At 53.7% G+C, this 23,058-nt stretch overlaps 3 protein-coding genes across 22 annotated transcripts in view; 1 reads left to right on the forward strand and 2 right to left on the reverse strand.

The window, feature by feature from the left end:
- Window positions 1-2,922, forward strand: part of MAP3K3 (mitogen-activated protein kinase kinase kinase 3) — a 74,562-nt gene extending 71,640 nt beyond the window's left edge. For 2 of the 5 annotated variants that reach the window (XM_025360952.1, XM_025360956.1), the window contains one exon: window positions 175-2,922. In XM_025360952.1, coding sequence (XP_025216737.1) covers window positions 175-403 — 229 coding nt within the window. In that variant the 3' untranslated portion in view covers window positions 404-2,922. The remainder of the gene's footprint in view (window positions 1-174) is intronic. The other 3 variants (XM_025360953.1, XM_025360955.1, XM_025360957.1) reach the window with 2 other exon arrangements.
- A 1,471-nt stretch (window positions 2,923-4,393) lies between these two features.
- On the reverse strand, window positions 4,394-7,764 carry LIMD2 (LIM domain containing 2). 6 transcript variants are annotated; one of them, XM_025360981.1, is made up of 5 exons: window positions 6,620-6,769; window positions 5,843-5,934; window positions 5,614-5,655; window positions 5,386-5,525; window positions 4,394-5,301 (listed from the first exon to the last, which is right to left on the reverse strand). In XM_025360981.1, exons 2-5 carry the CDS (start codon window positions 5,882-5,884, stop codon window positions 5,142-5,144), a joined length of 384 nt encoding a protein of 127 aa, XP_025216766.1. In that variant the 5' UTR covers window positions 5,885-5,934; window positions 6,620-6,769; the 3' UTR covers window positions 4,394-5,141. The 6 variants fall into 6 exon arrangements, with proteins under 6 accessions (XP_025216766.1, XP_025216770.1, XP_025216765.1 ...); XM_025360985.1 differs by lacking the exon at window positions 6,620-6,769 and adding an exon at window positions 7,593-7,764 and having other exon boundaries at window positions 4,396-5,301; XM_025360980.1 differs by lacking the exon at window positions 6,620-6,769 and adding an exon at window positions 6,957-7,299 and having other exon boundaries at window positions 4,396-5,301.
- Window positions 7,765-9,412: 1,648 nt separating this feature from the next.
- The window catches only part of STRADA (STE20-related kinase adaptor alpha), a 39,043-nt gene continuing 25,397 nt past the window's right edge, over window positions 9,413-23,058 (reverse strand). For 5 of the 11 annotated variants that reach the window (XM_025360970.1, XM_025360968.1, XM_025360969.1 and 2 more), the window contains 9 exons: window positions 19,572-19,674; window positions 18,974-19,095; window positions 16,046-16,154; window positions 15,811-15,934; window positions 13,811-13,982; window positions 13,196-13,300; window positions 10,903-11,144; window positions 10,567-10,609; window positions 9,414-10,310 (listed from right to left, as the gene is read on the reverse strand). In XM_025360970.1, coding sequence (XP_025216755.1) covers window positions 10,158-10,310; window positions 10,567-10,609; window positions 10,903-11,144; window positions 13,196-13,300; window positions 13,811-13,982; window positions 15,811-15,934; window positions 16,046-16,154; window positions 18,974-19,095; window positions 19,572-19,674 — 1,173 coding nt within the window. In that variant the 3' untranslated portion in view covers window positions 9,414-10,157. Of the gene's footprint in view, window positions 10,311-10,566; window positions 10,610-10,902; window positions 11,145-13,195; window positions 13,301-13,810; window positions 13,983-15,810; window positions 15,935-16,045; window positions 16,155-18,973; window positions 19,096-19,571; window positions 19,675-23,058 lie in introns of all 11 variants that reach the window. The other 6 variants (XM_025360974.1, XM_025360973.1, XM_025360977.1 and 3 more) reach the window with 3 other exon arrangements.

The raw sequence follows: 23,058 nt of genomic DNA on the forward strand, positions 1-23,058 counted from the left end.
GTGAGTGTAGGTCCACGAAGCCCAGGTGGACAGGGATCCAAGCTGAGGTATCCGTCAGCTTGGCCTGTCTTGCACCTCATCATGCTCTGAGAAAGGCGCCTCCTTCTGCAGTGGTGGGCAGGACAGCTGGGAGTCTAGGGCTGGCTGAGGGGTGACACAGGGTTCTCTTTCCAGGAGCCTGGGCTGCACTGTGGTGGAGATGCTGACAGAGAAACCACCATGGGCAGAGTATGAAGCTATGGCCGCCATCTTCAAGATTGCCACCCAGCCCACCAATCCTCAGCTGCCCTCCCACATCTCTGAACATGGCCGGGACTTCCTGAGGCGCATTTTTGTGGAGGCTCGCCAGAGACCTTCAGCTGAGGAGCTGCTCACACACCACTTTGCACAGCTCATGTACTGAGCTCTCATGGCCACGCAGCTGCCGGTTGCCCTTTGCTGCATGGCAGGGGGCTGCTGCAGGGCTCAGTGAAGTTGCTGCTTCTCCCAGGCAAGGCTGTGGACCATGGAGTGGCAGCCCAGCCATTGTTGGTCTGTGCCCCTTCCGCCACTGGGGCTCAGAGCCGGGGTGGGGTGGCTGCAGCCTCAGGACTGGGAGCCCCCAGCCTGTCAGATCCAGGAGCTCCAGTGTCCTGAGCTCAGCGTGGAGGGGTAGGGGCTGGAAACAGTGTGCAAGGCGGCCATGGGCCCCACCCTCGGGGATGTGTCCTGACACTGCAATCGGCACCGAAGCCCAGAGGGTCTGGGGGCACGGGACTGATGCCAGGGTATGAAGAGTGTTATTTTCATTCAAAGTGTTATTTTGTTTTTCCTTCCAATGTCTGGAGACCACCGGGGCGTCTCTGGGCTGGATGAGCTCCCAAAAGCCTGAGGGAAAGGCCAGCACTCGCTAGCAGTGGCAGGCAGAGGCCCAGGCTGCCGTCCCCTAGAGCCCAGGTTGGCTCTGCCAGTCCTGTCCTTTACCAAAGATGAATGAAGCAAATGTCATGCTGCCTTATTCAGGGAAGGAGGAGCCTGTCCTGCTTGTGGCATGACCCTGCCTCTCCCAGGCAGGGGCCCACAATGTGGAACTGCTGCCACTGAGGGGGGATCCAGTTTTGTCAATGCAGTTGTCTCTGTTTTACAAGTCGGAGTCACTCTTACGCTGTACCCAGTTTCTAAACTGGAGACTGTGTGTGCCCTCTGGGTTCTGAGTACCCCTGCTGTGGGCTTGGGCCTAGGCTGCATTGGAAAGAGCTGAAGGTTCTGGCCTTTGTGCTTCTGGCCCAGTCTTTGTTCCCCCACTGGAGCAGAAGGGGAGATGGACAACACAGTGGGGGCATCTGGCCTGGCTGGTGCCCTGATCCCAGAGATCCCGAGGAGGTGTCTCAGGCTGTCTCAGTCGTGACCTGCTAGGCCAGAGCCCACTCCATCTGGTAGAAGGGAAAGCCCATGTGCTACCACCAGCTGTGTCCAAAACCGCCAGCTCTCTTCTTCCATAGCCAGCCTTGCCCATCCCCTTGAGGTCTCAGCCCCTTTCCCTTGTAGCTCCTCCCCTGGAGGGGGAATGGCAGCAGGGGTTGGGGAAACAGCATCTCCAAGCAGCTTAGAGTTGGCCGTATTTACCTCAGCCTGGGTGCTGGTCCGTCCTTCCGGCCCCTCCCCTCCAAAATGTGCCTATTGCTAGAGCTCCTCCCTCTCAACACCCAGTTTCCTTGGGAGTTGTCATTAAAGGAAAAAAAAAAAAGCCAGTGCCCAGGGATGGGCGTCTCCAGGGAGCTGGGGATTAGTGCCAGGCAGCCCTGCCAGCCATGCCTATATCCCCACGGGCACAGAACAAGCCAAAGCCTTCGTTGTATGTTGACGATGCACTTTTATGAATGTAGTTTCTATCGCTGTTTTTAGCCTTTTCACATCATGTAATGTGAGGCCTTGTACTTGTTAATTTATATCTCAGATCATATTTGATGGTTTTTATATATATCAATTCTAGACTGTTACAGGTGATGGACGTCTCGAGAGAGAGAAGAGAAAATGAAAGCAGCTGGTTTTGCAGAAATGTGTGTCGCATGCGCCAGTTGGGCCTGGACCCTCCTGTGTCCATCCCTTTTCCCCCAGGGCATCTATCAGCCCCTGTACCCCACACTGCCCTCTGAAGACAGCACAGGCTCCTGCTTCCACCTCGGCCCTTGCCCAGGGTGGGGCCTGGCCCTCATCTCGACCAAAGCTGCTGTGTGGCAGCTCGGCCTCTCCACGACCCCATCCTGCTGGCTGCACACTCTTCCTGGCCCGCACCCCCATCCCCAGTCCCTGTTCCCCAAGAGGATACAGAGCACGGTGCTGGCTGACTCGACTGTGTCCCAGGTTCAGGCTCTTACAGAGCTCTACCCCCTGGGGTCTTACCTCACTGGGAATGTGTTTTGAAAATGAAGACAAGCCAACAAACCCTGCACTCCAAAAAAGCAAAACATCCTAATTTTTTTGTGCCAAAAACTGTGGACATGCTGGCTCAGCATCCTCAGGACCAAGTTGTTGCTTAATTTTAATTTATTGTTTTTTAATAACTAATCCAGATAAAAAGTTGTGGGGCTTCAGGGTGACCTGGGCCCAAAGGTTCTGAAGGGCAGTTTCCTGGTAGCCCCAGGCTTGCTGTGGGAAGGGGCCGTGCCATCACTCTCATCATTCCATGGGGTGTGTCTGCCTGGGTCAACTCCACATGGAGAGGCCAGGGCTGGGGACAGTCCGCACTCTGCCGCCCTCCTGCCCCTCCTGTGCACCCCAGCTCTGTGTCTGTTTGAATTGTGGATCGTGTAGCCATGGTTATCGTGGAACTGTGGAACCTGCAGCCATAGTTATTTGACTATATCTTGACCGAGGGCTTGCAGTGCAAAGCCAGGCCAGTGTTGCGCATTACTTACAATAAAAGGGATCATTTATATCAGAGGGGTCCTGTGGCAGTACTTTCGGTTGTGGGAGGTGGAGGTAGGTTTGTGTCTGGCGGGGGCCAGGTATGGTGCCTGGCAACAAGCTTGGGCCTCTCAAGCAGAAGAGAAATTGATTCCAAGTAGAGGGGTCTTGCGGTGACCTGGCTGGTACCACCGTCAGCCCAGAGGTATCTGCCCCTTTCCTCCACTTGCCCCTCCAGGAGCTCCACTGGGGTGGTCCCAACAGGGCTGATTTGTCAAGGTGGCACTGTTGGCCCTCATGACCTGAATGTCACCAGTGGCTGGGTTCCCGGAGCCTTCATGACATTTGATAGGGTCTTCCTGCCCCAGAGGACTTTCTTCAGTCCCACCTTTGCAGGGCAGGGGTCAGGTGCCTCCAAGAGCCACCTCTCTAGTACCCCCTTGTGGTCATCTGCTACTGTTGCTTAACAGAACCAAGACAGTCGTCGTTGCCATCTGAGACCTCTGGTGCAGGAAGTTGGCCTGCCCCTAGAGGCTCTGAGCCACTCGCTTTACACCTGGAAAGACCCAGGCCTGGGGCAGCATCTCTGCTGAGTATTTGCTCTGCTCCCTCGAGGAGCAGTGCCTGCCTCAGCACAGTGGCTCATGTGATACCGGAGCCTGTGGCCCAGCTCCCTGCTCTGTTCCATGGGGAGGCCACTTAGGAACTCAGGCAGTTGTGTGGTGTGGTGGCAGCAAACTCTATAAGAGTCTCTGTTCTCATCAGTCCCATGTATGGAGACACCAGGAAGTTGAATCTGGAGTGAGACAACCCAGACTTCCTGCCTATGTCCCACGGGGGCGCCCTCAGGTCCTCCCAGCTTGCCTGCTTTGCCCTGCTGTGAACTCATCCCTCATTGTCCCTGGGTTTTCAGAGGAGCAGATGTAGTTTCTTTTTGGACTTCCTGGGATAGTAGCTGTGACTGCCCCTCCCCAGAGCTTGAAAAGGCAAGGGGATGATGAGGAGGGACAATCCGGGGGTCACTAAAACCTTGGGCAGCACTTGCTGGGTCTACTGGTTCCTGCCATTCTTCGCTAACTTCCAGGTCAAAGGGCTGGGAAGAAGGGAGGGAGCTAGACAGCTGGAACCAGCCAGGGAATATGGCAGCTCGCACCCCAGGCACTGAAGTGTAGCGAGGACAGGCACCATCACCCACTGGCAGCCTGGCCCTCCCGCTCTCAGGCCTCTTCACAATGGGGTGCATATGGTAAGTCGGTGGGTCTGAACCAACCCAAAACCGAGGGGCGAAGTGGAGTTTCAGTTCCAAAACCACTGTGGTGTGACAGCATGGAGCCCTGGCTGTGAAGAGGACCCCTCCCATTTTTCAGTGGTGTGTCAGGGAACTGACACCCACTTCTAGCCCCCTACCCCCATCCAGGCCGAGGTACTCTGGGCTGGCCCTGTCCCCGCAAGCCCTCCCCATGGTGAGTTTGCACCCTTTCTGCGACAAACCCCCCAGCAGGCCACACAATAGAGAATCTGGATCTATTGAAACATGTTTAAAACGGGGTTGGTCACAACAGGATGGGCAGAAACGGGAGTGGGGGAGGGGAGTGGGGCCGCACCAGCCCCTGCCAGTGCCTGAGGCTGCAGCCTGGTGAGTGCTTTTGCTTCTGCTTCTCCACGCTGGTGGTTCGAGATGGTCCCAAGCCCCACTGGGGCAGGCCCTGCCTTGCCCTGCAGAGGCAGGGTGGCTCCACTTCCCCATCCCCTCCCCCATGGGCTGCAGGGGCATTTATGAGGCCCAACAGGTGGCACTGTGGCGCTCCTTCCTCCCTGTCTCCGTGGCTCAGAACCAGGTTAAGGATAGAGGTAGATGGGGAGATGTGGGGGCCACACTGTCTCCGGTGGCAGTGAGGGAGCTTGGGACCCTGAGCGGGGCATGCTGACTCCTTGCTGGAGAAAAGGCACCTAGATAGGGAAGCTGGGCTTGGGAGCCTCCCAGGGGGTCCTGGGGTAAGGTGGGGATGGTGGCTGAACGAAGCAGGAAGCAGGGTGGTGGGCAGACCCCAATCCTGGTTCCCAAACCCTCACCGGCTGCGGGAGAAGGAGGAAGAAAGGAATCCTGGAGCAGAGCCCTGCCCTGGGCCCCTCCGCCTGAGCAAGCCTCATCCCCTTCCCACCTGGCCCCCACGCAAGCCCAGCTCCACCTCCTTCCCATCTTCCCCCTGCCGGCTCCAGGCCCTCCGCAGAGGAGGTGGAAGGTTGCAGAGGCCTCAGGCCGTCTTGGTGCCGGGGTCCACCTCCTTGTGGGCCCAGAGCTCCTTGTGTTGCTTGCGGCCAAACCCCTCGTCGTAGTTGCCTTTGCTCTTAAACAGCTGCTGGAAGTGGGGTTTGCAGTAGAACTCCCCGTGCAGCGCGGCATAGCTGCCCAGGCTGCAGAAGCCAAACGGCGTCAGGTCAGGCCAGGTCGGGGCTGGGTTGGCAGGCGAGGCGGGGGCGGGCAGGGCAGGGGCGCACCTGAGTTTGGTGTGACAGTGCTTGCAGCAGAAGCAAGAGTTGTGGAAAATGAGCTTGTCAGCCACCAGCCGCTCCATGGGGTACACGGTCTTCTGGCAGGCGGCGCAGGTCTCCTTCACCTGGGCCCGCAGGCTGAAGGACTGTGCGGGAGGCTCAGCCAGGTGCTGCCCCAGTGCCCATCCCGCTCCCTCACACCCCTCCTCCCGCACACCGGCCCCAGGCCCCTACCTTGGAGCGCTGCACCGTGCTGCTGCCGCCGCCTTTGGCGTCCTGAGGGAGAGGGGCGGTCAGGGCAGGAGCAGCTCCGGGAGGCCCTGGACCAGGGCTGCAGCCATCAGCCCAAGGCCTAGGGACGCGCCGCAGGGGGCAAAGGGGGCCGGCAAACTCTGGAGCCTCTCCCCTTTTCCCCAGGCCAGGCTCCCGTCTGGCGGGTCCTCCCACCCGGCCGGGCACTTACATGAGAGGGGGTGGCCTGGGCGGCTCCTGCAGCCTGGAACATGGCTTGTTGGAGGTGGAAGCCTCGGGTGGAGACGCGGCACCCGCTGGGTTCTGCAAGGGGAAGTCAGTCGGGAGGGCCCCGCCAGTCCGGCCCCAGCCTGCAGGGTGGGGGGTGTTGACAGGCAGGGGCTGGGGGGATTGCGGTTGGGACTTTCCCTAAGTCATTTCCTGTTGCTCTTGGTCTTGCCACTTCCGCCCCTCCCCCACCTCCCCCACCCCTGCTCCCCAGAGGCCGGGGTCCCGAGTGGCACCGTCCCTCGGAAGAACAAAGTTAGCGGGAGCTGAGGGGCCGCGGGCTCCCGCGCAGCCGCCGTGTGCGCCCCGCGGGCGGGGACCCCGCTTGGGGTGAGGGGAGGTCGGGGCAGGCGGGGCAGCGATGAGAAGCCGCTGCCCCGACCTGACCCCGGCCCTCACTGCCCCGCGCCGCGCCCGGGCGTCCAGGCCTCGGCTGGGCAGCCCCTGGACAGCGCCCGAGGTCCCCGCCCACCCCGCCCCTCGGTCCCGGACCTGGCCCCGCGCGGACCGGACCCCAGACCCCGACGCCGCGAACCCAGCCAGCGGGTCTCGGCTCCGCCCAGCCGGGGGCCGGACCTGAAGCGAGGACTCGAGACTGTGCGCCCCGGGCCAGAGCGGCTCGCGGACTCGCTGGGACCCCACGGGTGGCCCTCACCCCACACCCCTCGGCACCTCCCCTGGTTCCGGAGCCGGACGCGGCCCCTCCCCCCGCGGCTCTCACCAGGCCCGGCCTGGGCCGCGGGGCGGGATCTGTCTCCTGGGGCGCACGGGTGCGATGAGGGCGCGGACGCGAGCTACCGCCGCTGCCAGTGGTCCCCGAGCGGCCGCCGCCGCCACCGCCTTATCGCTGCGCCGCCCCCGCCGGCCCCCGCCCCGCGCCCGCCCATTGGCTCCGCCGCGCCCGGAGCCGCCTCCGGGGCCCGGGCGCCGCCGCCGACCCCCCTCCGCGCTTTGTCTTCCCCTCGCCGCCGTCCCCGCCTTTGTCTGTCCCCCGCTCCGGCTCCGCGCTCCCGGCTCCTCAGCGCCCTGCGGGCCCCGCGCTCGCATGCCTCGGGCACCGGCCGCGCCGTCTGTCCATCCCGACGGTGACCCGGCGTGGGGAAACGACGGTGGCGGGGACAGGATGGAAGGGCCGCGCTCCGCATCCCACGGGGAGGGGAGGAGTTCAGGCTGCGACGGCTGCGGTCGCAGGACACCGGGCACTCCCGGCCTGTCTCCGGGATAACCGGGCTGGGCCTGGGCCATTCACTGCTTCGTTTCCCCCGGGTGGCCTCGCGCGCAGGCGCGGGCGCCCCATTCCCGCCCAGAGCTTTGGGGCCTCGGAGACCCAGCCGGGGCGACCCCGGAGCCTGGCCCAGGGTCCCTCGGGCCGCCGAGTCCTCCTGCCGCCAGGGGCCGCCCCCGCCCTCTTGCGGCCCACGAGGCTGGAGGCAGCGCCCGGGCACGCGGTCCCCAGGCCCGGCCGCGAGGCTGCGGGGAGCCTGGGGCGCTGGCTCGCTGCGGAGCCTGCACGAGGACCCGGCGGCTCCACCAGCCCTTGGCGCCTCTGCAACACTGTGACGGGCTGGGGAGGCCGCTATGCGTGGTTCCCGGAGCACCCGTCCCCTGAGGCTTCAAGTCCTCACGTGTTTCTGGGGCGGAATTCTGTGGGCAGCAACCGCGACCCCTGGGGGCCGCCCCTCCAACAAGCGCGCTTCATTTCTCACGGGGAAGCCGCGGCCCAGAGAGCTGAGGTGACAGAGATCGGGCCGCAGAGCTGCTCCCTCCCTGCAGCCGCACAGCAGGCCAGAGGCATAGCAGGCGAGAGACAGAAGGCGAGGCCGGCGCCTTCCCGGGCACCAGGAACCGAGTGGCTTGGCCTGAAATCAGGCTAGAAGCTGCTCCGGGAAGCACAGCCCTGCGCCCAGAGCCTTCCCACACTGTGGCAGGAATAGCACTGGCGGCCCACGCGCTTGACAGGGAACAGAACAGCTCCCGCCCCATGGGAGGGGAGCAGGGAGGCTGCAGCTTCCCCAGTGCCCAGCTGTTTCCCAGGCTGGCGGGCTCCACGCACCGGCTCCGTGCCTCCTCTCCAGACTTCTGTTCTCTCTAGAGGAAGATCTGCGTTTTGCCTGCACTATGGGCCGACTCTCTAGTGGGGAGTGTCAGACCCTCTAAAGTGGCTGCCTCTCGGGAAAGCTTCCACACCTGTCCGATTCTCCAAAGGGGCTGCTTGATGCAAGAAACAGGAAGACCGGGGGGCACCATGAGCAGGGCTCACTGCCACTGGGCACAGTGAGGCCCCAGCATCCTGCCCAGGACGGGCCTGTGGGCTGAGCTGCAGATGGGCATTGAGGATGCCCCGAGAGCAAGGTGCAGAAGGCATCCGGAAGCAAAGGAAACTGATAACCAGCGTTAAAAAAAAACCAAACAAACAAAAAAAAAGGGAACTTGGCTCAGCGGTGGCTCACGCCTTTAGTCCCAGCACTTTGGGAGGCAGAGGCAGGCAGATCACAAGGTCAGAAGTTCGAGACCAGCCTGGCCAACATGGTGAAATCCCGTCTCTACTAAAAATACGAAAATTATCCAGGCATGGTGTGTGTGCCTGTAATCCTAGCTACTTGGGAGGCTGAGGCAGGAGAACTGTTTGAACCTGGGAGGTGGAGGCTGCAGTGAGTCAAGATGAAGCCAGTACACTCCAGCCTGGGTGACAGAGCGACTCTGTCGGGTGGGGGGATGGCAGGGCAGGGCGAAGGGAACTTGAGGTTTAAAGCAGGGGGAGGAGGACCGGAAATGAGGCCCCCTACTCCTCACTCACTCACCCCAGGCCCCATCCTAGCCCAAGGTGGGTGTCATTCCCTTCACCTTAGCCTCTCACTGCCCAAAGAAGCTTACTTTTCTTCTTTAAACTGCTGTTAAAATTGGGGAGGAAATGGAAAGCAAGGGCATCTGACGGTTCAGAGCAGCTTTAGGTTAGAGGGCATTTGAGGTGCCTGAGCTGGGGGAGGGCCTTCCCCCTGAGAGACTGGGAGAAGGGTAAGCCATGTGCCCTGGAAGCACTGCAGGGAGACTCATATTTGCACCTCCTTGCTCACACTCACTGGCGCCAGCCAGGATGGCAGGGACGGGCGGGGCTGGTTCTTAGGTTTCCTGCTCTTTGGGTGCTAGCACCCAGGGTAAGGAGACACCCAGGCCAGGTTGCAAGACAAACCCTTCTACCTCCTTTCCTGCCAAAGGCCGCCAGCATCCTCTGCCTCAATCTCAATCTTTGGACATTTTTAGCTCCAAAGTGGTTTGATGGCCACAGGCTAAAATTCATAGTCTTAAAATTTTAGTTAAGAGACAGATCTGTTATGGGTTTTCAAATAAACTGGTCTATCTAATGAAAGAGGTCACTGCTGAGCTTCTGTGAGCACCCATGGGCCTGCTCTTGGATGGCGGGACGACTCACCTGGGGCAGCACGGCCATCCCTGCAAGCACACACACCAGGAAGCAGCCTGTAGCCCCTGCGCTGATGCAGACACAATGCCATTCTCCAGCAGGGTCTCTGGAAATTTTAATTTGTTCTGATAACGAAACTAACACAGCATAAGGACTTAAGCCCTCAAGCTAGGCAAGACACTGATGGCCCTTGGAGAAAGCACCAGGGCAGCTGGCAGGAGGTGCTAAGATAGATTCTTGGTGGGAAAGGAATGAGGCACACACATAAACCGTGGGAAAGACTTAGGTGTCAGGGCCCAAGCCAGAAAAGGGATAAGGATGGACTGTCCCAGCCTTAGTCCGTGCTTAAACAGACAGAAATACCCTTCTCTGGAATTATGAGGGAGAGGTCTGGGGGAAGGGAGGCAGGTAGTTTACTACTTGCCCTTTCACTGACCTATAGGATCTGAGAGCAAAGTTAAGTAGAATGAGGCTGGTCGCAAGCATCGGGAAGAGGTGGCGGTCCTCAGGGTTAAGGAGTCAAACCCTGGGCTTGGAATTCGGCTCCCAGAGCTAGAGCAGCATCTCTTCCTTCTGTAGAGGAGGTCACCTGAGCTCATAGGACTGGGAATGTCGGCTTTGGACCCTCTTGATCCCTGCTTGTTGAGATTTCCTTGTGTCCCAAAAGCCTTGGAGCAGTGAAGTGTCTCTCCAGGATTTCTTTCCCTATCAGTCAGCAGCCAACTTTCCTGGAAGAATGTCCTTTCTACCCAATCTGCCCAGGAGGGCGGGAATGTGGCCAGCCCTCAGGAAGGGCCTCTGCGTCCCTGGCTGGAGAATGCGCAGAGTTTGCAGAGGCTCAGAACTCCCAATCATCCACCTCCAGCTCTTCCAGGTTTGTTACCAGGCCAAAGATTCCACTATGGTCCTGAGACTGGCTGCTCTCAAAATTGGTGATGGGGGTGACAGGACGAAGCAATTCAGGCAAAGCCTCTGAGGCACGTCGCTTGATCTGGGGGAGAAGAGAGAGGTGGGTGACAGATCCTGTTGCTCTGGGTCCCAGGACACCATGGGGCAAGGACCCATGGCCTGGTGGCAGACGGGCTGTCGGAGCCAACTCTACAAGAGGAAGGAGCAGTGCCTTTCAGGGGCTTCGGAAGCAGGGTAATTTCTCTCATTCAAAGGGAGGGGAAAGAAAGCTAAAGGGATTGTGAGTCGTTAGAACCAGAATGACTAGAACCAGAACCAGAACGAAGGGGCTACGGTACCTGCTTGAAGAAAGAGTGGTTCAGGAGGGTGCTGGCACTGGGCCTGGAGGGAAAGGGGAGGAGAGACCGCAGCGTCACTGCCGTGTCCCCAGCTTCCTGAAATCCTGCCACTTATACCTCATCCTCAGGTCCCCTCTCCCTCTCCCTCAGCTCATGGGAAACAGTAGCCAGAGCTCCCCAAGCTGGCCTCTGACACACCCAGGAGCTGATCCCTCCTGTATGTAGCTCCAGATTCCCCTGCAGAACCTTTGAGAGGTGCATCCCTTCACACCCTGGCCTTACCCTCCTGAGCACCCTCTGCTCTCCCGAAGCCCAGACCCAGGCCAGCAGGAATACCTGGCATCCGGGTTGCGCTGAAGGCACTGCTCCACAAAGTGGTGGAAGTAGGGGGAGAAGGTTCGGTGGTAGGGGTGGGAAGGCGAGTCGCCATTGGAGGGCCGTGGGGTGCTGGTGGTCAGGCTGTCACTCAGGCCAGAGTTGGCCACTGAGCGCGAAGGGCTCATGGTCAGCTCCTCGGCAGGGATGGTGCTGGTATCCAACAGGCAGGGCACTGTGCCGTTTAGTTTCTCTAGCAGCATCTGGGGAGGACAGAATCAGGACCTGGGCTGGAGGGGGGTCCCTGGAAGGCCTGAGTCTCTTCACAAATACACTTTTCCCAATATACGAATGTGATCATTTGAGAGCAGAAAAAGATGGAAGTGGAGTAAGTCCAATTTTCCCAAAGAAACGCTGGTCACTGGCATGGCAGGTCTGCCCTAGCCAGGCCAACATGAAAGGAGAGGGGTTGCACAAAAGTACCCGCTTTTTGCCATGGCTGGAAAGCAGGGCTCACAGTTTCCTCTCCCTTTACAAGGCATCAAATTCCTTTTACTGTAGAGTCCTCACCCTAGAGGGAAGGAGCAGCCAGATGAACCTGCTTTGAAGCGCAGCTGTCTGCCATGCCCAGGTGGATCCAATGAGGTCTGAGAGGCAGTCCCTGTAGTGCCACAGCCTGGGCTGTCACTGCAGCAGGCCACACGGGAGCAAGATGCCCAAAGGGAGGCCAGGCTGGGGTGGCTGTTCCAAAGTACCCTAACTCAACACATAAAACCAGCCCCATCTGGGGACTGTTGTCCTCGTGGAAGTCCTCATGACCGCATAAGCTGTCCAAGCCAGAAACCTGGAAATTGCTCTAGAGCTGCACTAATGTGAGAGCCACTAGCCACTTGTGGCTATTTCGATTTAAATGAGGTTTAAAATTCAGTCCCTCGGTCTCACTGGTCACCTTCTAAATGCTCGACAGCCACACAGTCTCATGGCTGCCACGCTGGACAGTGCAGCCACAGAAGCCCTCCTTCACTGCAGCAAATTCTAGTGGATGGTGCTGCTTCTAGGCCTGGACTTCTTATTTACCCTCAGTCATCTTTTAATTCTTTCCTGAGCATCCTCTGTCACTGAATTATTTTACTGAGATCTCCTAGATTCCTCACACAGACTTCCATACCCTGCTAACTGATCTACTGGATCTAATCCATCTGCTGGGGTGATCTCTGTAAATGAGCTATCTTATGCTGTCACTCCTGTGCTTACAATCCTCAGTGCTGCTCCACAGGCTTTAGGACACGAACCAGTGCTCTGAAGTGGCATCAAAGCCCTTCACAATGTACCCTTGCTTCCTTCTGCAGCCTGTCACCTGGCAGCCCCCAAGAAGCACTGCACCTTGGCCATTTACACCATTTACACCTCCTTGCTGTTCTCCAGATCCTGTGTTTTCTAGACTCTGGGTCTCTGCACATTCTGCTGTCTGCCGAGAAGAGTGTCCTAGTTCCTCCTCCACATAGGTGACTGCTGTCTGCCTTCCAACTCAAGGCTGCCTCCTCCCAGGACCTCCCTGGGCCCCTGCTCTGGGGAGCTGCACTCTGGCCACCATTCAGCTGCCCCTACCACCGGGCAAGCAGCCTGTGGGTTCCGGAGTGGCTTACTCAGAGCCTGCACCCTGCCCCTCCCAGTTCTAGGCCATACTCCAAGTACCTGGGACCCAGGTAATCCTTGCCCAAATTACCCCAAATCCATTTTCTGGATTTAATGAGGCTTGGATAAGCCTCTTCCCTGGGTCTGTTTTCCCAAGGGTACACTGTGCCACTGACTGTGCACCCTTGGATCCGAGGGTGGCCAGAGGACAGGCATCTGGAGGGGCATGAACAGAAGCTGAACTTACAGAATGGGGGTTCCAAAGGTGTTGGCTGAAATGTGGTTGGCATGGAACTCTGAGAACTGTGGGAATTCTAAATTAGAAACTGACCTTCCAGGTATATTTATCCAAGTAGGAGGATAGAACATATTTTATACATTTATAAAAACTGGTTAGCTTAATGTATATGTTTTAAATAGACATGTAGCGTGTGGGCCTCCATTTGCACCCCTGTTCCTGGGATCGCCTCCCCAAGCTGGCCTCCCTTACCACCGCATTTGCCACAGGAAGTAAACAAAGAGTGAGTCCACCATCCCCCACTGGGTGGGACTTCTTGAAGGAAAAGACAGGGTCTTTCATCTTAGTATTCCTGGTCTGTGTCCTGAGTGTGAGAGACACTCAATGAACATCTGTGGAAGGCAGGCAGGCAAGAAGGAAACCAATGGGCGGCAGGCTTACCTGGGTGGCAGGCATATCCTTAAAGGGGACGTGGCCATTTGCCAGTTCACAGGCTGTGATTCCCACACTGTAGATGTCAGATTTGGCATCATAACCCTGGAGATTCTAAGCCAGGAACAAAAAGCCACAGATGACCCCATTTGGTCTTTGTTCTTAGAAAAAGGGTAGAACTTAGGAGAGGAAAAAGATGGCTGTCTCCAAATCAGGACCCGCTGCTAATGACTCACCTTGCCTGTGCTACTGAAGACTAACTGCTATTTTACCACCTGCAACTGTTTGGCGATGCTCTGTAAGGAGCTGAAGTGCCAGCCCTAGGTTCCTGCTTAGCACAGGGATCCAGAGAGCAGCAAACATTTCCAAAATGCTCACCCTTCTAATAGGGTGCCAAGGGTCCCTAAAGGGAGCTGAAATAGCATCCAGTAGAGGTTAGGACCCCCTGGGAAGAACCATATCCATCTGCAATGGACAGGCGCTGCCCACGCTGAGGGCTCCCTACCTCCAGGAACCCCTTTACCCCACTGGGAGGTTGAGAGCCCCCGACCCCAGGCAATGCCTGAACGCTCCCTTGGGAATCATGAGTTGGGTAGGGGAGCTCCTCTGGGCCCATGCACAGACCTGCTGGAGGACCTCGGGGCTGAGCCACGGCAGAACCTTGACACTGTACTTTGGAAAATCGTGGACCACTCGCTGCCGCTGCCCATGGCTTATCATGCTGAGGTTGCTGCGCAAACCAGACAGGTAGACCTTCCCATCCAGAGAGATCAGGATGTGGCTGGCTTTGACACTCCTGGGGAAGCAGGGAGGGTGTCATGGAGAGCAGGAGCCCCTCCTGCTACAAACTTTTGGTCTTCACACGCTCCCCCCGGCCAGCTGTCTCCTGTGTGCATGGGTTATACATGTATATGTGTATTTTACATATACATAACCATGTTTTTGTTTTTATTGAGATAGAGTCTCACTCTGTTGCCAGGCTACAGTGCAGTGGCTCAATCTAGGCACACCGCAACCTCTGCCTCCTGGGTTCAAGCAATTCCTATGCCTCAGCTATCCAAGTAGCTGGGATTACAGGTATGCACCACCACGCCCCGCTAAATTTTTTTTTTTTTTGAGGTGGCGTCTCTCTGTCACCCAGGCTGGAGTGCAGTGGCGCGATCTCGGCTCACTGGAAGCTTCGCCTCCCTTCTGGGGACAAACACACTACCCCTAACCAACACACATGTGAATGGTGACATCCACACATGTCCCCTGATGGGTCTGCATGAGGGTTTCTTTAGGGTGTACATCCAGAAGTGGCATTGATGGTTCTGGTTCCATAACCCTGACTGGCAGCACTAGCCATCTTCCACCACCTGGACAGGAGGCTCCCTGTCCTTGCCACACTGGGACTCACCCATCCTCCCACCCGCTGCCAGGCTCATGTGCATAAGGTGACATCTTGTTTTTCATTTGCTTTTCTCTGATTGAATATTTGAATGGCTCTTCCCATGATGGGCTTGTCTTGGGGTTTCCTCTTTTGTAGACTTCTGATCTTTGACCCATTTTTCTTGCTTTGCTGTCCATTTCTTGTTGATTTGCAAGATTTCCCTGTTACTAATCTCCTGTGTTGACAAAGCTCATATCATCTGGTCTGTCACTTGTTTCTTCACCTTTTTCACTGTATCTTGCATTGGATAGAAATCTTCTTGATCTAATCAAATTCATCAATCTTTTGTCTTATGTTTTGTGCTTCTAAAATGTTGAGAAATTATTATATGCCTCAGGTCACAAAAACATTTTCTCACATTTCCTTCTATTTAAGTCTGTAGTTTTAAGTTTTACATAGAAGCCTTTAATCCAGCTGGAGTCCTCCTCTGTGTGAGGAGTTAGGTAGGGGTCCAGTTTTACCATTTTCCCTACTATGAGCTGATCTCCTGACACCATCTACTAAGCTATCTGTCTTCACCCTGGTCTCTCAGCATAAGACTGACTCTGGGGCACAGAAAGAAGGAGGCAGAGGATGGAGTACAAAGGTCCACATCAGATGTTCCTCTCACACAACACTCAGGACCACGCTGCTCAGCAAAGAGAAAGTCAGTGGCTTCAGCATTAACAGGCTGAAGCCTGTTAGACCATCCCCCAAGTCAGTGGCAAGGTCAGAATCCAGATCCTCCTTCTTTTTTTTTTTTTTTTTTTTTTTTAAGATAAAAGTCTCACTCTGCCACCTAGGCTGGAGTATAATGGGGTGATCTCCAATCACTGCAACCTCCGCCTCCTGGGTTCAAGCGATTCTCCTGCCTCAGCCTCCCTAGTAGCTGGGACTACAAGCGTGTACCACCACACCCAGCTAATTTTTGTATTTTTAGTAGACACAGGGTTTCACTATGTTGACCAGGCTGGTCTTGAACTCCTGACCTTGTGATCCACCCTCCTTGGCCTCCCAAGCGCTGGGATTACAGGTGTGAGCCACCACGCTGGGCCCTTTTTCTTTTCAGAGCAAAGAGATCCTCAGCAAGAATCCAGATCCTTGATTTTAAACTCTGGCTTCATTATCTTTAGTCAAACTTCACCTGTTTACCTGAAGGCTCAGGGGCACAGCTACCCACTCTAATCATGGGAAAGGCCGCCTAAGAACGCACCTGTGTACATAGCCCATGTGGTGGATGTAGTCGAGGGCCTTCAGGACCCCCTGCAGAATGTAAGCGATCGCCAGCTCATTCATGCCATCCATGAAGTGTGTACAGATGAGATCCTTTGCAGAACCTGGAGAAAAGAATTGCACGGAGGCAGTGAAAGGTAATGGAGGAGGAAAACAGGCAATCTGACAACAGAGTCCCAGTAACCCCTTTCTACCAAGAACCCTTTCCCACTCACCATATGCCATGAATGATGTGACAACCCACAGCTCATTGTCTGCAATAAAAGTGGCTCGATATGGCACAATATTAGGATGGTTGAAGAGTTTGGAGACATGCAGCTCGCCCTGGAAGCAATGATGAAGCTGAAGTCAGAACCAAATGGCCCTGAAGGATGCCGCTCAACACGAAGGTGCCAGCATGGATAATAGGGGGACCTGGCACTTTCTGGGTGTTCTCAGAGTCCTAGGAGCAGCCTAAGCAGGTGCCTGTCAACATAGGAAAAACAAGGCCCTGCTGCCCCTGCAGGGACCCAGCACTGCTTTGCCTCTGCCAAACAGGGAAACTGTCAACAACAGAGGGTGCCAGCACACCGACTCAGAGATGATGAAGGCAAACTCTTGACTGAAGACTTCTGAAGTTACAAGCTTATCTCAATTTCAAGGGTCAACATACAGAATTCCTCTTTAAGATAAGAAAACAAAAAATATTTTGTTGTTGTTATTTGGAGAGACAAGGTCTCACTGTGTTGTTGCCCAGGCTGGTCTCAAACTCCCGGGCTCAAGCAATCCTTCTGCCTCAGCCTCCCAAAGTGCTAGGATTGCAGGTGTGAGCCACCAAGCCACTGTACCTGGCCAAAAATGTTTTTCTTTTTTCTTTCTTTGAGACAGGGTCTTGCTCTGTCACCCAGGCTGGAGTGCAGTGGTGTGATCTTGTCTCACTGCAGCCTCAACTTCCCAGGCTCAAGTCATCCTCCCACCTCAGCCTTGCTGGTGGCTGCGACCACAGGTGGACGTCACCATACCTAGCTAATTTTTTGTATTTTTTTGTAGAGACAGGGTTTCGCCATGTTGCCTGGGCCTGCTTTGGCCTCCCAAAGTGCTGGGATTACAGGCATGAGCCACCATGCCCAGCCCAAAACTATGTTTCTATTGTAAAATAAAACATGGCCGGGCATGGTGGCTCACGCCTGTAATCCCAGCACTTTGGGAGGTGAGGCGGTGGATCACTTGAGCCCAAGAGTTGAAGACCAGCCTGGGCAACATGGCGAAACCCCATCTATACTAAACATACAAAAAATTAGTTGAGCATGGTGGTGCACGCCCCTAGTCCCAGCTACTCTGGAAGCTTCAGTGGTAGAATCACCTGTGCCTGGAGAAGTCGAGGCTGTGGTGAGCTGTGATTGCACCACTGCACTGCAGCCTAGGCAACAGAGCCAGACCTTGTCTCAAATAAAAAAAGAAAGAAAGAAAACATAGTTGATGGAGGAAAAGGCCAGCTGAGACCCACCAAACTACTATGAACAGATGAACAGGTCCTAGAGCACCATCAGGTAACCACCAATTTAGAAAAAGTTGTAAATGAAGGAGGGGAGGGGCGCAACTAACGCTACTGAAGAAAAACTGTCCCAGGCTCTGAATCTAAGCTGGCATCAGGAAAGGAGAGTCTAATTCCCAGGCACTTACTAGACTCACAGTCTCTCTCCATTTTGTTTTGTTTTGTTTTGTTTTTTGAGCCAGGGACTCAGTCTATCACCCAGGCTAGAGTTTGGTAGTGCAATCTCAAACTCTTGGGCTCAAGTGATCTGCCTGCCTTGCCCTCCCAAAGTGTTGGGATTACAGGCATGAGCTACCATGCCTCGCCCCTCTCTCAGTTTAACAAGACAGTGGCTACTTGCTTCTCGAATAGAAAGGAATGTCAGGACTGGACATGGTGACTCACACCTGTAATCCTAGCACTTTGGGAGGCCGGAGCAACTTGATTGCTCAAGCTCAGGAGTTTGAGACCAGCCTGGGCAAGATGGTGAAACCCTGTCTCCACAAAAAATACAAAAATTAGCCAGGTGTGGTGTGCCTATAGTCCCAGCTATTTGGGGGGCTGAGGCAGGAGAATCACTTGAGCCTAGCAGGTTAAGGCTGCAGTGAGCTGTGCTGCTGCCACTGTACTCCAGCCAGGGCAATAAAATGAGACCCTGTCTCAAAAAAAAAAAAAAGAAGCCAGACGCGGTGGCTCATGTTTATAATCACAGCACTTTGGGAGACCAAGGCAGGCGGATCACCTGAAGTCAGGAGTTTGAGACCAGCCTGGCCAACATGAAGAAACCCCATCTTTACTAAAAATACAAAAGTTAGCCGGTTGGGAGGCCGAGGCAGGCGGATCATAAGGTCAGGAGATCGAGACCATCCTGGCTAATACGGTGAAACTCCGTCTCTACTAAAAATACAAAAAAATTAGCCGGGCGTGGCAGCGTGCGCCTGTAGTCTCAGCTACTTGGGAGGCTGAGGCAGGAGGATGGTGTGAACCTGGGAGGTGGAGCTTGCAGTGAGCAGAGATCTTGCCACTGCACTCCAGCCTGGGCGACAGAGCGAGACTCTGTCTCAAAAAAAAAAAAAAAAAAAAAAAGTTAGCCAGGCGCAGTGGTGTGCACCTATAGTACCAGCTACTTGGGAGGCTAAGGCAGGAGAATCACATGAACCCAGGAGCTGAGATTGTGCCACTGCACTCCAGCCTGGGTGACAGAGTGAGAATCTGTCTCAAAAAAAAAAAAAAAGAAAAGAAAAGAAAAAGAAAAAGAAAACGAAAGGAACATCAGGCAAATAAGATGCTGAGAGCCAGAAGATGGCCACTGGTGGCAGGGCAGGCGCCTTGCAACTGGAAGAAGATGGCCTGGATTTGAATCCTGCCTCTGCCATGAGCAAGTTACTTAGCTTCTCTCCAAATAATAAATAAATGAATAAAGGAGCCAGAAGGGAGTGTTTGGAGAAGAAAAGTGAAACGTAAATTAGCCTGAGCCCAGTCCTTAGTGCCAAATAGCCAGGATTCTCCACTGAAAGCTTCTGTAACTTCCGAACGTTTACTCTCCCTTCATTTCTTTGTAATTCCTTGTAATTATTATCAGAGCCAAGAGCCCACCCTCCCTCCAGGTGACACACTCATGGTTTATTACCTGCAAGAATGTTACCATCTCATTGGAACAAGCTTCTAGGTTAATCCTCCGTACAGTCACATACTCTCCCGTTGGTTTGTACCTCGCTAGATTCACAGTCATCAGGTCCTCAAATCCTTTGCCTAAAAGAAAAGAGGAATGCCATACACAAGGACAAGAACAACAAAGGGTTTTTAAACATTTTTCCTTAAAAAAGGGACTTGATTTCAAAAGAAACTTAATGTTAAATTTTTCACTACTGTTACTTTTTTTTTTTCCTTTTCCCAGCAGAATTTAACTGTTACGTTCATGGCTCACATTTCTTGATTTTTCTCCCATCAGTTCCTTCTCAGCCAACCTTTCTGACTCACTATGGCCAGGACACCAGAAACATGCAGCCACAAAGGAAAGATGGCAAAAGAGCTTCTCTCCTGGAAGTTTGATCTCTTCCCATACTCGGCAGGAAAAAACAGAGGAGACCCACAGAAGCAAGTCTGTGCCCATGAATCCTCCTAACTAGCGGAGAGCCTCTGCTGTACACACATCTGGGGCTGCTGAGAAAGCTGCAGCAGCCCCTGGAGCAGGAGAGCAGGAGAGTAAGGACGGTGCCTGCGCATACCTATCACAGTGAGCAGCTCGTAACACCCTCCCTCTGGCAGAAAGCTACTCATGACCTCCTGTTTAGAGAAGGATGCTATTGACTCTGAGCTCGCATCATTGGTCTAAAAAAGAAAAAAAAAAATAGGTTAGTAGAGAAAACTGGGGGTGGGATGGGAGTGTGGTGAAGGTGGTAATTCAGACCCACGAGGAGACTGGCATTCAAACACACACACAAATCCCGACTTGGTGCCAACACTATTTGAAGAGAAACAAAACATCACATTCAGTGTAGTAATCAGCACTAATATCAGAGCAAGTGTTAGGGCTGTCTATAAACGGGGAGACAAGGACCTGTTCCCATCAACCGTTAATCTGCCTGTCCTTTCCAACGATCAATGCATTTGCTAAAACCTATGAAATTCTCACTTGGAGAAGGGATGTCTAGAGAATAAAAGCATGTTTGGAAAAGAGAAGCAGGTGGAGAGGTAGGGGTTCTCTTGAATTTTCTGATGCATTAGGATCCTAGTTTTAAGGTCCTGACCACAAGATCCCAAAAGGTCAAACACTGAATCTTGCTCTAGTGAAAATGTGGCCAGGAGTAGCCCCTCTTTAGCAAACCAAGAGCCCGGGCCAGTCATTGCCTGCATTTCCAGTGAAGTGGGAGAACCACTGATGCCCTGAGCTGCAGGCAAGGCACAGAGCTGTCAGGTCTCAGGCATCATCCAGGCAGTTGACGTGGCCTGCTCCCTTTTTCCTGCCCACGTGTGCTGTGAGTGAAGCTGGAGTCTAGCCATTTAGGATGTGTCACAACTCTGGCCTCTGAGGTCCTAGAGGAAGGTGTCCAACCATGTCTGAGTTTGTGCAAAACACACAGCAGACCAACAGCTCTTCTTTCAGGTTAATGGACTGTTTCCTTCTTCCAGACCTAAATTTATGTGTATGATTTAGGGACTGTGACTGCTTTTCTTTTTTTTTAAGATTCTCTTTCTTTAGATGCACTTCTAACTGAAACGGAGAAACCTGGGCCAGCTCATGTTTCATGTGCTGCACTCACAAACCTGACCTCCAGGCAGAAAAAGTCCTTTGTGAAAGTATGAGAGGCTCCTGGCCCAGCACTATCCAGAAGAGCACGAGCTGAGAGTGTTCTGACCAGGCGGTGCTTGAACAACTCTTTGGGAAGCGGCTCTGCAGAGGAAACCATAAAGATGACAGTGCTCTATACCTGTTAGATGACCAGGGTATACTTTTGCACATGATCTCCTCCATAGCTCAGTGAAGTAGCCGGGACAGATCTTATCTCCACTTTTCACTAACAAAAACTAGGGCCAAGGAGATTAAGTGACTTGCTAAAAATCAAAGCGTGAGTACACGGCACAGGACCCAGGCCCAAGCCAGTGAAATTAATCTGCCACCCTGTCGGCTGACATTTCACGTGTATCTGGTTTATTTGTTGATTTGTTGCTGTTGTTTTTAAGCGATGGGGTCTCTCTCTGTCGCTCAGGCTAAAGTGCAGTGGTGAGATCCTGGCTCACTGTGGCCTTGAACTCCTGGGCTCAATTGATCCTCCTGCCTCAGCCTTCCAAGTAGCTGCGATTACTGGCTGTATGTGGTTTCAAAATAGCTGATGCTGCTGATGCGGAAAGAAACCCCCAGGTGGGCTCTGTCTCCTTCACCACTTACCCTGACAATAAGAGGAACCTAGTCAAGCAAAATTAAGCCCTGTCACCAAATTCCATTTCTAATTTAATCAATTTTTATATTTCTAAGATTTGGCCAAATTGTTGTATTTCACTGTAGTTCACCCATTTTCACTGCTGTATAATATATTAATCACATGAATATATCTCAGTTTACCCATTCCAACATTGATGGGTCATTTGGATTGTTTTTCTGTTCTGCTGTTATGGACTGTGCTGCTATAAACATGTTTGAATATGTCTCCTGACTAAAGCTTGTACTTAGGAGTGGATGGAATTGCTAGGTGACAAGAGTATATGAACAATCAACTTTATGAGACAACGCCAAATTATTTTCCAAAATGGTTATACCAATTTACACTCCCACCAGCGACGTACGTGTTTTTTGTTTTTGTTTTTGTTTTTAAGACGGAGTCTCACTCTGTCACCAGGCTGGAGTGCAGTGGCACGATCTCGGCTCAGTGCAACCTCCGCCTCCTGGGTCCAAGCGATTCTCCTGACTCAGCCTCCCAAGTAGCTGGGACCACCACGCCTGGCTAAGTTTTGTATTTTTTTGTAGAGATGGCATTTTGCCATGTTGCCCAGCTGGTCTTGAACTCCTGACCTCAAGTGATCCACCCAGCTTGGCTCACAAAGTGCTAAGATTACAGGCATGAGCCACCGTGCCCAGCCACATGTGTTCTTATTATCTTTTCCCCAACATTGGTATTTTCAGATTTCTTAATTTTTGCCAGTCTCGTGGATTTGATTTACATTTCCCTGGTTACTAAGGAAGATAAGGATCTCTTCATACATTTATCAGTCGTGTGAGCTTTCTCCAAGATGAAAATGCCTCTTCCTGTCTCTTGCCCATTTTCCTATTGTTTCAGTGCAGGATTTCCCCAAAGTGGGCCCCACAGAACTCTGATTCTGCCAGTTGGATAGAAAAACTTTCCATGTCCAATGAAGTTAGGAAATGCAGCATACTCTCTCATGGAGGATCACAAAGTGTACGTCCATATTAAAGGCACTGAGAAATTCTGTAGTAAGAAAATTTATTAACTTTGTTTAACCTAGCATTTCCCAAAGAGATCTGTCTAGGGAACCTTCTGTGCCTAACATCTGTTGAATTTTGGGAAAGATAATTGGGAAAGGCTATTTTAAATAAAACATATGCTATAACGCAAAGAGCATAGGCTTATGGGCCATACAGAGGCAGAATTTGAACTCAGGTCTATTACTGGTTCTGTGACCCTGGGCAAGTCACTCTGATCTCTTGGAATCTCCATTATATCAGCAGCTGAGTAATTTCCATCTCACAGTGTTGTCTCTATTAGATGAGATAAAACATGTTAAGAGCTTAGTGCTACCTGGTGTATAAAAGACATTCAATACGTGTGAATCCTATTCTCCTACTCCTTCTTTTGCTCTCTACTTTTTGGTGACTCTCCTGTTCAACAAATAAAATAGAAAAGAGAAAATAGAGGAAACAGAGATTCCTAAGCAGAGCTTGATCAATAGTTAAAGTTGCTTTGATACTGGTTTTTATACTTATCTGTGTTTTCTAATGCTCTCAAAATAAATTCTAGGACCATTAAACTTTATTTTATTTATTTATTTTTGAGACAGAGTCTCGCTCTGTCACCCAGGCTGGAGTACAATGGCACGATCTCAGCTCACTATAGCCTCTGCCTTTTGGGTTCAAGTGATTCTCCTGCCTCAGCCTTCTAAGTAGCTGGGACTACAGGCGCAAGCCACCATGCCTGGCTAGTTTTTTTTTTTTTTTTTTAGACAGAGTCTCGCTCTGCTGCCCAGGCTGGAGTGCAGTAG

This window comes from Theropithecus gelada, chromosome 16 (assembly GCF_003255815.1).
Source record: "Theropithecus gelada isolate Dixy chromosome 16, Tgel_1.0, whole genome shotgun sequence".
In the NCBI taxonomy this organism is placed as follows: domain Eukaryota; kingdom Metazoa; phylum Chordata; class Mammalia; order Primates; family Cercopithecidae; genus Theropithecus; species Theropithecus gelada.

Bases quoted from the DNA above. Each gene is read 5' to 3' on its own strand.
- LIMD2 (XM_025360980.1), bottom strand. From the start codon at position 7,143: ATGGCCCAGGCCCAGCCCGGTTATCCCGGAGACAGGCCGGGAGTGCCC. The intron at 5,935-6,956 runs GTGCCCGAGGCA...TTCCCCTTGCAG, and splicing joins ATGGACAGACGGCGCGGCCG to AACCCAGCGGGTGCCGCGTC. The intron at 5,302-5,385 runs GTGCGCCCCTGC...TGGCTTCTGCAG, and splicing joins CACTGTCACACCAAACTCAG to CCTGGGCAGCTATGCCGCGC.